This window comes from Staurois parvus, unplaced genomic scaffold, assembly GCF_062004578.1.
Source record: "Staurois parvus isolate SC_StPar_1 unplaced genomic scaffold, SC_StPar_1.0 ptg001267l, whole genome shotgun sequence".
Classification (NCBI taxonomy): Eukaryota; Metazoa; Chordata; class Amphibia; order Anura; family Ranidae; genus Staurois; species Staurois parvus.
The window spans coordinates 305049-318110 of NW_028319063.1; the positions used below are offsets into that span (position 1 = coordinate 305049).

The window sequence follows — 13062 nt, forward strand, 5'->3', positions numbered from 1 at the left end:
TGGGGGGGTGATTTCACGGGCACGCGCAATTTTCCACCTTCATGTGTTGGGTGTCTATTTACTCACCTTTTATATTTGAAAAACGAATTGGGTAGTATATTGTGTTTGTGTGCAACAAAATTGATTTTGGTGTATTTTTTTAAAAAAAATGCATTTGATAAAAGGCTCCAAAAAAAAAATGTATAAAAGGCTGCATAGAACAAACAAAAAAGAAACTTTGATAAATGGCTGCAAAAAAATTGACAAAAGGCTGTAAAAGACATACAAACAAAAAAAAAAACCTTTGATAAATGGCTGCAAAAAACAAACAAAAAAAAACATTTGATAAATAGCTGCAAAAAAAAAAAATTAATTAAAAAGCATTTGATAAAAGGCTGCAAAAAAACAAAAAAAGATAAACAGCTGCAAAAAACAAACAAACAAAAAAGCATTTGATAAAGGCTGCAAAATACAAAAATAAAAAGCATTTGAAAAATGGCTAAAAAAATAAATAAAAAGCATTTGATAAATGGCTGAAAAAATAAATAAAAAGCATTTGATAAATGGCTGCAAAAAAAATAAATAAAAAGCATTTGATAAATGGCTGCAAAAAAAAAAAAAATAAATCATTTGATAAATGGCTGAAAAAAAATTGATAAAAGGCAACAAAAACCAAACAAAAAAAATTAATTTAATATATGGCTGCAAAAAAATAAAAAAAATAAAAAGCATTTGATAAATGGCTGCAAAAAAAATTATAAAAGGCTGTAAAAAACATACAAACAAAAAAAAAACCTTTGATAAATGGCTGCAAAAAAAATTAATTTGATAAATGGCTGCAAAATAAAAACCCCATCTGCCACCATTTTATTCTCCAGGGTCTCTGCTTTCAGAAAATATATACTTTTTTTGGGGGGGGGGGGGTTACAGACATTTCTAGCAAAATAAAAAATGCTGATTTAAAAAGAAAAAAAAAAGAAATAGTCTGGTAGCCAGGAGGTGAAATGTGTAGAAGAGGGCAGATGGGGGAAGTGGGGGGTCTCCATGCTTCCTGTTGGAACATTGGGGGACACTTCTGCAGGGTGGGGGATGGGGGGGACACCTAGTGGCTGCCTGCTGGTAGGACATTGAGACTAGGATTGTGATGTCTCATCCTGAGCCTGTGATAGGTGGGTGTGAGGAAAGGGGCGGCGACCACACAGGCCTTGTCCCCGCCTCCATCTCCCTGACAATAGCGATGGCTGTGGCTGCTGCGGGCTGTGCCATCTCCTCCTCCTCCCGGCTCCGGACCCGCCCCCCCCTCCTCCCTGTAAGTAGATGAGTCCGATGCGCTCAGCAGACACATCTCCGTCCGTTATACAGAGGCACGCGCCGGGCAGGACCACTGACGGAGCCGGGCGGGGGGCGCGGCTTTCGCTGTGGTTGTGCTGTGTGAGGACGGTGAGGTGGCGATGGAGCCGGCGGGGCCCGGAGGTGGGGGAGCCCCTCCGCCGTTACCGGAGAAGAAGAAGATGAATCGGGCTCCGTCCCCGGCCCGCCCCAAGGAGCTGAGCGGCTGGTCCCTGTCCAAGGCTCGCCGGGGTTCCCCGGTCACCCTGTCGGTCATCCCCCCAGGGCCGCCCCGCCGCCCGCTGCCGTCTCCCGGGACTGCCAAGAAGCCGGCGGGGGCCCCGGGCCGTCCCTCCGGGAGGAAGGGCGGCAAGGCGGGGCGGGGGGCCCGGGCGACGGACAGCAGCTCGGAGGGCTCGTGTGCCTCGGAGGAGAACAGCAGCAGCCGGGGGAGCAGCGAGGAGACGTCCAGCCGGATGCAGCTCAGCACCTCCATGGCCTTCTCCGACCTGACCGAGGACCTCCTGGACGGGGCCACCGAGGGGCTGATGAGGGAGATGGACGAGCTGCGCTCCGAGAACGACTATCTCAAGGTGAGGGCCCGCGGGGGCGGGGCGTGGGTGGAGCCGGACCACCCTGTCATAACTTCACTACCAAGAATAGCCAGTAGGGTGCCATGGTGGACCTAATTCATGAACAGCTTATGGTGAGGAACCGAGGGGGTGGAGCTTAATTCAGGATTCCCCGAGGAGCTTCAGGGGAGGAGCTGGAATGGTGTGGTTAGAGAGTCCATTTTGGCTGCCATAGCTGTAAACTACTCCAATACTGATAGAATCTGAGAGTGATGATCTGAGGGTGAGGAACCGCGGGGGCGTGGTTGGAGTCAGACCACACTTACTGTTAGATATTACTGCAATACTAAGATAAGCCAGTAGGGTGCCATCGTTGACTTAATTCATGAACGGCTAATGGTGAGGAACCATGGGGGTGGAGCTTGATGCAGGATTCTCTGAGGAACTGCGAGGGAGGGGCTGAGGTGGTGTGGGTTGAGTCCATTCTGGCTGCCATAGCCTTACATTTTTCTCATACTGAGAGAATCTCATAGAATGACGATCTGAAGGTGAGGGTCCGCGGGGGTGTGGTTGGAGTCAGACCACACTTTCCTGTATTACTGCAATACTAAGATAAGCCAGTAGGGTGCCATCGTTGACCTAATTCATGAACATCTGTGGAACCGTGGGGGTGGTACTTAGTTCATTATTCTCTGAGGAACTGCAGGGGAGGAGCTGGAATGATGTGGTTAGAGAGTCCAGCCTTGCATCGCTCCCAGGGAAAGCGATAAATGACTATCTGAAGGTGTGGAACCACAATGGCTGCCATAGCCAGAAATTACTCCCAATACTGATGGAATCTGATCGTGACGATCTGGAGGTGAGGAACCGCGGGGGCGTGGTTGGAGTCAGACCACACTTACTGTTCTATATTATCGCAATACTTCGATAAGCCAGTAGGTTGCCATCATTGATCTAATTCATTAACAGCTAATGGTGAGGAGCTGCGGGGGTGGAGCTTAATGAAGAATTCAGGAACTGCAGGGGAGGAGCTGGAATATTGTGGGTGTGGTTTGTGAACCCATTCTGGCTGCCATAGCCTTAAATGACTCTAATACTGAGAGAATCTGAGCGACTATCTGAAGGGGCTGCGGGGGTGGAGCCGTGGTTAGACCACACAGACTGTCGTATAGAGAGAAGCCAATAGGCTGCCATTGTTGACCTAGTTCTTGGATATCTAAAGATGAGGAACTGCAGGGGCGGGGTTTGGGGATGTGGTTAGAGAGGCCATTCAAGCTGCCAAAAAAAAATGTCCTTGACGTGAAACAAGACAGCAGCAGGCAGAGGTGGGAGGCTGAATTCACCACTGACAGAGAGTTGTCTATACAGTCGAGGGGCCCTCGGAGGTTAACTGAAGTGCAGCTTTTAGAAATATTGCCTCATTCTGATATGTCTGAGCTAATCGGGCCGGAATTGCCATGTGGGGGGCCAACATTGGCGAGATTCCCCGGGGCAGCCGTGTGTTTACATGCGGTGTAAGCCAGGTCATGAGGCCCTCTTCTTTGCTGTGGGTGGCCAGATCTGCCGCAGTGTTGGCATCCATGCTTATCACTGCGGGAACAAACGTGATGTTCCGGATTCCCATATACTGACGGAACCCTGGAACCATTGTATACTGACGGAACCCTGGAACCATTGTATACTGACGGAACCCTGGAACCATTGTATACTGACGGAACCCTGGAACCATTGTATACTGACGGAACCCTGGAACCATTGTATACTGACGGAACCCTGGAACCATTGTATACTGATGGAACCCCGGAACCATTGTATACTGATGGAACCCCGGAACCATTGTATACTGACGGAACCATTGTATACTGACGGAACCCTGGAACCATTGTATACTGATGACAAATCTTCTCCCTTCCCTGATGGCTGTTCATCTTAAGCCTCCCCCCCATGGGTTTTCTTCTCTACCTTCTCTCCTCCCCCCCCCATGGGTTTTCTTCTCTACCTTCTCTCCTCCCCCCCCCATGGGTTTTCTTCTCTACCTTCTCCCCCCCCCCCATGGGTTTTCTTCTCTACCTTCTCCCCCCCCCGATGGGTTTTCTTCTCTACCTTCTCCCCCCCCCCCGATGGGTTTTCTTCTCTACCTTCTCCCCCCCCGATGGGTTTTCTTCTCTACCTTCTCCCCCCCGATGGGTTTTCTTCTCTACCTTCTCCCCCCCGATGGGTTTTCTTCTCTACCTTCTTCCCCCCCCCCCCCGATGGGTTTTCTTCTCTACCTTCTCCCCCCCCGATGGGTTTTCTTCTCTACCTTCTCCCCCCCCCCATGGGTTTTCTTCTCTACCTTCTCCCCCCCCCCGATGGGTTTTCTTCTCTACCTTCTCTCCCCCCCCATGGGTTTTCTTCTCTACCTTCTCTCCCCCCCCATGGGTTTTCTTCTCTACCTTCTCTCCCCCCCCATGGGTTTTCTTCTCTACCTTCTCTCCCCCCCCATGGGTTTTCTTCTCTACCTTCTCTCCCCCCCCATGGGTTTTCTTCTCTACCTTCTCTCCCCCCCCATGGGTTTTCTTCTCTACCTTCTCTCCCCCCCCATGGGTTTTCTTCTCTACCTTCTCCCCCCCGATGGGTTTTCTTCTCTACCTTCTCCCCCCCCGATGGGTTTTCTTCTCTACCTTCTCCCCCCCGATGGGTTTTCTTCTCTACCTTCTCCCCCCCGATGGGTTTTCTTCTCTACCTTCTCCCCCCCCCCCGATGGGTTTTCTTCTCTACCTTCTCCCCCCCCCCGATGGGTTTTCTTCTCTACCTTCTCCCCCCCCCCCCGATGGGTTTTCTTCTCTACCTTCTCCCCCCCCCGATGGGTTTTCTTCTCTACCTTCTCCCCCCCCGATGGGTTTTCTTCTCTACCTTCTCCCCCCCCCCGATGGGTTTTCTTCTCTACCTTCTCCCCCCCCCCGATGGGTTTTCTTCTCTACCTTCTCCCCCCCCCCCCCGATGGGTTTTCTTCTCTACCTTCTCCCCCCCCCCCGATGGGTTTTCTTCTCTACCTTCTCCCCTCCCCCCGATGGGTTTTCTTCTCTACCTTCTCCCCCCCCCCCAATGGGTTTTCTTCCCTACCTTCTCCCCCCCCCCCAATGGGTTTTCTTCCCTACCTTCTCCCCCCCCCCCCAATGGGTTTTCTTCCCTACCTTCTCCCCCCCCCCAATGGGTTTTCTTCCCTACCTTCTCCCCCCCCCCCCAATGGGTTTTCTTCTCTACCTTCTCCCCCCCCCCCCCCATGGGTTTTCTTCTCTACCTTCTCCCCCCCCCGATGGGTTTTCTTCTCTACCTTCTCCCCCCCCCGATGGGTTTTCTTCTCTACCTTCTCCCCCCCCCGATGGGTTTTCTTCTCTACCTTCTCCCCCCCCGATGGGTTTTCTTCTCTACCTTCTCCCCCCCCCCCGATGGGTTTTCTTCTCTACCTTCTCCCCCCCCCCCCCGATGGGTTTTTCTTCTCTACCTTCTCCCCCCCCGATGGGTTTTCTTCTCTACCTTCTCCTCCCCCCCCGATGGGTTTTCTTCTCTACCTTCTCCTCCCCCCCGTTTTGGTTTTCTTCTCTACCTTCTCCCCCCCCCCCCCCCGTTTTGGTTTTCTTCTCTACCTTCTCTTCTCCCCCCCCCCCCTCCGTTTTGGTTTTCCTCACTACCCCCTCTCCCGATGGGTCTTCTGTCCCACCCCACCCTCCGCAATGGGTGGTCTCTCTACTTGTTCCCTTCTTCCCATCCCTCTCTGGGTCTTCTCCCCCCGGTGGGTGGTTTTCTCTTTCCCCGATGGGGTCGCTCTCTCTCGCCTCCTCCTGATGGGTCGTCTTCTCTTCTTTCTACAACCCCCCCAGATGGGTGGTCTCTACTTCTTCCCATCCCTCTCTAAGCGGTCGCGTCTGCTTCTGCCCCCCCCGATGGGTCATCATGTCTACCCCCTTCAAATCCTTCCCCACTGATGGATTGTCTTCTCTCCCCCACTGATGGACATCCTACAAATCCCCCCCCCAATTCCGAAGGGCCTTCTCTTCTGAACTAATGGCAGGATGAAATGGAAACACGGAAAAACCCCATCACTGTGTATCACTCTCTGACCTGTATTCTTGCCCTCCATCATGTTAGTGGAGGGTCAGGAATGCGTGCCGAAGATGATCGAAGTTTATAAATAAAGTTCTATCTATTTTACATCCTTACCATCAAACTAAACAGTCCCCTCCCTTTTTCTTCAGCTCCTTTCTCCATCTGGATTTGGACAATCTGTCCTGCAGGGTCTGCATTCAGGAAGTGCTGCTGATCTGCTCTTTTTTCAGACCCGACCAATAGCACTTCCTGCCGTGTGGTTCCATACAGATCCTGCCGTGTGGTTCCATACAGATCCTGCCGTGTGGTTCCATAAGGTATCGGAGAGTGTTTTTCGCCAGTTTAGCTTGGCGTGGATGGGTGTGAAATAAATTGTGTCTTGGATGTCATTGCAGCCATGCCTTGCACATCTAACATCTGTTGGTACTAGAATCGCTGGGAGGAACACTTGACCTGGTGTGACTTTGGTGGTTTCAGGAAGGCTTTGATGGTATCTTCTTGGCAGGGCAGTCATCCTCTTAGAATGTCTCCAGTGTCATGTCATACGAACAGGCAAGGCAGACATTCCCTTCTAGCTGCAACTTCAGCAGGTTCAGATGATTGGACCGTCTATTGAGGACTCCTGACTTGGCTCTGGAATGATTGTTTGGCCCGGTTTCATATGTTCCCCTGATATTCATGAAGATGAAACCATGATGGGGCATTACACACAGCGTGAATGTGCATGTTCATCACTGAGGAGGTGCGGATGATGTTAATCATCAAGTATGATCTGATCGTTTCCTGATCTGCACATGGGATGGATGTAATGCTTTCCAGGTTAATCATAATTCCGTGTTTAAGAGTGTGCCGGGTATGTTCTATGGTTCCCTTTGAAAGAACTTGCACCATAGACAAGTATCGGGTCCTTGTGTTTTATACTGAGGTTTACATTTAGTGACGTCATTCTGTTCTTCCGTCGAGGATTACAAGAGTGGGCAGGCCTGCGTCTACACTAGATGTTGGGGGGGTGTTCTGGAAACTAAAGGATTGGTTCATGGTTCGGCTTTTTCTCATAATATGGAAAATGCGTCGGAATAAACAAGACTCCGTCTGCTACCACAGGATCACAGATTCCAAATTTAAGAAGTTTAACTAAAGCCTAAGAATGTCTGTGAAGGTCTTCATTTATCCAGGTCATGGTCCATCTAGGAGTGATCATTCATATTCAGCCGGACTTGTTCCCTAATGTGTAGGGCGTTTCCTAGCTGACCAAAGCATTCAGTTCCTAGAGCAACCGTGCCCAACCAGGGTTCCGTGGTACTCCAGGGTTCCTCCAGATGTTGCTGGGAGTTCCTGGAGCTGTGGCAGGTTGACCTTCCATCTGTTGGGGCCTGCATAGTTTTGGGGCCAGTGACTTTTGGCAGAGCCAGCGGAATAAAAATGGCGTGGTCAGTTCTCTAGCTGTTGCTGGGAACTCAGACTGCTCTCCTTCAATGATTAAGCTTGTCCTGGCACCTCAGCCAGCGTAATAAAAATAGTTTTTTTTGCTGTTTTTAAAGACTTCTGTAAAGCCAACATTTCACATTCCTGATATGAGCCGGCTGTACCATGTACTTGTATGTAAACGTTTCCTGTACTCTGTATTGCTTCCTTTACGTGATATCTCTGCTGTTCCTGCCAGTCCCGCTGCTTGCCTTTGTAAAAACTGACCACGCTAGGTATAAGAGCACAGTGTGGTCAGTTGTCTAGCTGTGCTGGAAACTCAGCCTGCTCTCCTCCAATGATTAAGCTTGTCCTGACACCTCAGCCAGCATAATAAAAATATATTTTTTTTGCTGTTTTCAAAGACTTATAAATAGCCACATTCCTGATATGTGCCTGCTGTACCATGTACTTGTATGTAAAAGTTTCCTTTACTCTTTGTATTGCTTCCTTTGTGTGAAATCTCTGCTGTTCCTGCCAGTGCCTCTGCTTGCCTTTTAAAAAAGTGCCCACGCTAGGTATAGGAGCACAGCGTGGTCAGTTGTCTAGCTGTGCTGGGCACTCAGCCTGCTCTCCTCCAATGATTAAGCTTGTCCTGACACCTCCAGCCAGCATAATAAAAATATATTTTTTTTGCTGTTTTTAAAGACTTATGTAAAGCCAACATTGCTCATTCCTGATATGAGCCGGCTGTACCATGTACTTGTATGAATACTGTTCCTGTACGCTTTGTATTGCTTCGTTTTGTGTGAAATCTCTGCTTTTCCTGCCAGTCCCTCTGCTTGCCTTTGTAAAAACTGACCACGTCAGGCATGAGAGCACAGCGTGGTCACTTTTCTAGCTGTTGCTGGGAACTCGGCCTGCTCTCCTCCAATGATTAGGCTTGTCCTTACCCCTCCCCCTGGGACACTGGGAAGGTCTGTGTCCTGCTGTATCTCCTCCCCACCTATTATGCAGCTGAGAACAGAGGGTATGTGACCACTTATTAAAGATAAAAAAAAAAGGGGTGGGGTGTTTTATTATGTGTGGTGTGCTTGTTTGTTTTTTATGTCAACAAATGTTTTTGCCTTTTTTTTTATTTCTATTTTTTTTTTTTTTTTTTAGGGTTTACATATACTTTAATGATGACAGTTGTGACAGTCCGATCGCCACTGTAAGGGGGGGGGGGGGGTGTCATCCTCTCCACGGATTACCAGTGTAGGTAGCATTATTCCCACTGACTCATCATAATATGGTTTTAGCAGGGGTTGAAAATTTTTTTTTTTTTTTTTATTCAAGTGTTCCTCAAGGTTTTAGAACATCTTAAATTGATCACCATAGGATGTTTGAAGTGATTGTAAAGGAATTTTTTTTCTTTTTTTTTAACATGTCTGTACTTACCTGCTCTGTGCGATTCCATTGTGGACTCTTCTTCTGCATTCCCGCGCTGATGTTCATGGCTCATCCTCTCTAGCTAGTGCCTGTAATAGGAAGCCGCTTCCTATGGGGGCACTCAGGCAGATTTGCTCCTGAGTCCTGCTACTGCATCTACTGACACAGACAGCACCTTCTAGACCAGGGGTGTCAAACTGTTGGCCCTCCAGCTGTTGCAAAACTACAAATCCCATCATGCCTCTGTTCTTGGGAGTCATGCTTTTAACTGTCCATCTTGCAATGCCTCATAGGTCTTTGTAGTTTGGCAACAACTGGAGGGCTGCCGGTTTGACACCCGCGCCCTAGTCACTGGCTTTGATTGACAGCAGGGGGAGCCAATGGCTTCTGGTGCCCCAGCAAAACCTGTGAGACCCAGAAATGAGGGGAGAGAAGAGCTGCAGACGTGCACAGCGATGGATCAAACGAGAGCTCAGGTAAGTATCGGGGGTGAGAGGCCAATACCGATGCCTGACCATTTTTTACCTCTAATGCCTGAAGATAAAAAATGTTTAGGCTTTAGAACCACTTTAAATCTAAGTATTTAAAAGAAATATTATTGGGGAGATTTACTAAAACTCAGAATCTGGTGCAGCTGTGCATGGTGGCCAATCAGCTTCTAACTTCAGCTTGTTCATTCACCCTAGGCCAGGGGTAGGCAACCTGCGTCTCTCCAGCTGTTGTGGAACTACATTTCCCATGAGGCATTGCAAAGATTACAAAACTGACAGTTACAGCTATGACTTGCAGAGGCATGATGGAACTTGTAGTCCTGCAACTCTCAGGTTGCCTAGCCCTGCCCTAGGTTCACACCTATGCGTTTTACAGAAACGCACAGCAGTCCATTTAACATGACTTCCTATGGGAGACGCGTTCACATCTCTGTTTTCACCCGGTGCGTTTTTTGGAAAGGGTCGGGGACTTTTGAAAGCAAAAAGTTGCGGTTTTGGTTCTTTTGACGTCAATGGAAATGCTGCAGAAAAGCACGCAGTGTGTTTTTGCAGCATTTTTTATGCGTTTTGCATTTTAAATCTGTCTCACAACAAAGAAAAAAACCCCGCAAAACTCATCAAAAACCAGGTGCAAAAACGCAATGCAGAAACGGCTCAAAAGCAAGCTGCATAGGTGTGAACCTAGCCTTGGGCTTTGGCAATAAAAACTGGAAGCTGATTGGTTTCTATGCAAAACTGCACCAGATTTTGCACTCTCCAATGTTGGCTTTAGTAAATACCCCCCCCCCCAATGTGTATTACTTTCCCTGTGCATGGATTGCTGGGGAATATGTACAGTGCGGGGCTGATTTACTAAAGGCCAATAGTCCGTTTACTTTGCAAGTGCAATTGCTCCAGAGCTTAGTAAGGGTCCTTTCACACGGGCGTTCCATTTTTTGTTTTTTTTCCATTTCAGTCACGTTTTTTCAAAGAAAAAAATGAATGAGTTTACATCCGTTTTTTGGTCCATCTATATCTGTTCGTTTTTTTTTTGTTTTTTTTTGCGGAATTAAAATGGGGTTTTCTTCCGTTCAAAAAAACGGATGTTAATAGACGCAGACATTGTGACGGGCATTCTGTTTTTTGTTTTTTTTTTTTTTTTTTTTTTTCAGTTCAGTTACGTTTTTTCAAAGAAAAAAACGGATGAGTTTACATCTGGTTGTTTGTTTGTTGTTTTTTTTTTTTTTTTTTTTTTTTTGGTCCGTCTGCTTCTGTTGATGTCCGTTTTTTTTTTTTTTTTTTTTTTTTTTTTTTTTTCTTCCGCTCCATTTTTTTTTTTTGCGGAAGAAAAATGGGGTTTTCTTCCGTTCAAAAAAAGGATGTCAACGGATGCGGACATTAACGGATGTAAACAGATGTTCATCCGTTTACATCCACAAGTCCATAGAAATACATGGGGGTCTGTTTTTCATCTGTAAATGGACAGAAGAAAACCGTACATACAGAACGCCCGTGTGAAAGAGGCCTAAATGAGGTAAAGCTTCCCTTTGCCAAAAATACCCAATCGCATGCAAGGAAGATTAAAAAAAACAACAAAAAAACAGCGTTTTTTTTTCTTGCACATGATTGGATGATAGAGCTCAGCGGAGCTTCCCGTCATTTACTAAACTCTGGAGCGACTGAGCGACTACACTTGCAGAGTCCAGTTGTTGTCTTTAGTAAATCAACCCCCGAGTCTTCAGTTCCTTTCCAAAGTTTTTCTAAAGGACGCTTTCTGTTCGAGAAGTTGTGTGGTGTTTTTTTTTTTTTTTTTTTTTTTTTTGAGGGTTTTAATTATCCTTTTTAGATGGTTTGCAGAGCCAGGAACCCCAAATTCTTCATCCCAGCGGGTTGACCTATTGTAGTGGCCATCTACCTTCTGGATGGCCGACCCTTTGCCATTCTTCCGGTAGTTGGAATACGGAGGACATCGGTATAGCTGAAGTAGAATTCAATGAAATATAACAAAAGTAACATTTGTGACATGATCATGGTTTAGAAAACCACCTGAAACAAACTGCTCGGTAGTAGTCTGCAAGAAATGGCCAAGAGGGGGTTAAAATTTCACAGCGCCGACATGTTGTCTCAGCTGTCATTGGACGCTTTGCACCAGGTGTCCCCGGATGGTGTTTTCTGAGGACATTATTTTTTTAGTCTGGTGTGAAAGTTTATACCATCTTTGGAGTGTTTGGAAACGCTGTTTTATTGTTCCTTAATGGTAGATTCTGTGCCAAGAAAGAAAAATGGCTGGCAGGACTCTCATGCTGCGCTCAGTGTGACAGCATAGAGAATCCATCTGTAATCCAGAGTTCATGGGAAGAATGGCTGAGCCCAGACAGTTTGGTGTGAAGGGATGGCATGATGGTACTTGTCATTTCACCGGCTCTGGCATCGGCAAGGTCGTGTCTACAAGGACGGTTCAACAGCCAATCACTCTCAGCATTTTATTACTACATGTTTTTATTGCTGCTGCCAGACTCATCCACCTTACTAACCAATCCATGTCTGCCATCCCTCTCTGCCAATCCCTCCACTGGCCTCCACTCAGTGTCCTCCACCCCTCTCTGCCAATCCCTCCACTGGCCTCCACTCAGTGTCCTCCACCCCTCTCTGCCAATCCCTCCACTGGCCTCCACTCAGTGTCCTCCATCCCTCTCTGCCAATCCCTCCACTGGCCTCCATTCAGTGTCCTCCATCCCTCTCTGCCAATCCCTCCACTGGCCTCCACTCAGTGTCCTCCATCCCTCTCTGCCAATCCCTCCACTGGCCTCCACTCAGTGTCCTCCATCCCTCTCTGCCAATCCCTCCACTGGCCTCCACTCAGTGTCCTCCATCCCTCTCTGCCAATCCCTCCACTGGCCTCCACTCAGTGTCCTCCACCCCTCTCTGCCAATCTCTCCACTCAGTGTCCTCCACCCCTCTCTGCCAATCCCTCCACTGGCCTCCACTCCATGTCCTCCACCTTTCTCTGTCAATTCCTCCACTGGCTTCCCATTGCCCAACGAATAAAATTGAAAACATTAACAACAACATATAAAGCCATTTATAACTATTTAGCAGTTTGTATTAAAATAATTGCATTTCCATGTTCTGCGTACTGTGGGGGACCGGTCATGGTGAACGCGGGGTCCGGGGAGACCGGACATGGTGAACGCGGGGTTTAGTAATACTTGAAATATTCAGACCTCTTGCTCAGTACCTTGTTGAAGACTACCCAATGACCCGCCTGTTAATGTTGCTCACTGATTGCTCTGATACTTTCTGCTTATATTTTCTATAAATCGCTTTCTGTATACTAAGTTTTCTATGTGGTCATGTGACTGTAAAGTTCCGACACTCCGACTTTCTTCTATCTGTGGCTGGTAGGCAGAAACCCTTCTCCTGGTGGACAACGTTCAGTAGATATGGACGCCGGCGTGATGATGTCATGTCTGTATGGAATACAGTACAATTGTCGGCAATTTACATTGCATAGACTAGGCAGAGTTTTGCAGCCAGGTGACTGCGATTCCACTTTAAATGACAATTCTCAGTGCAGGGATGCACTAATGTCATGCAGTTGGAGCACTTAATTATTTTTTTTTTTTTCATTAAGTCCTCTTACGTACTGCAAAGCTGGTTGGTTAATAACTGCCCGCTGGCCCACTTGATCTGGTTGATTGGCACGGAAATCTCCAGGCATTTGTCCGCAGTACTTGTATGTCTTCCTGTGTGATAACTACAGTTTCCGGCATCTGGAAAATGAGCCG

The 13062-nt window shown here is 47.7% G+C and overlaps 1 protein-coding gene across 1 annotated transcript in view; it reads left to right on the plus strand.

Moving 5' to 3' along the window:
- Positions 1-1301: 1301 nt before the first annotated feature.
- LOC149437709 (microtubule cross-linking factor 2-like) overlaps positions 1302-13062 on the plus strand; it is a gene marked incomplete at its 3' end in the record, with an annotated part of 57868 nt that continues 46107 nt past the window's right edge. The window contains exon 1 of the mRNA XM_089660715.1: positions 1302-1901. Within this exon, the coding sequence (XP_089516841.1) occupies positions 1431-1901 (471 nt within the window). The remainder of the gene's footprint in view (positions 1902-13062) is intronic.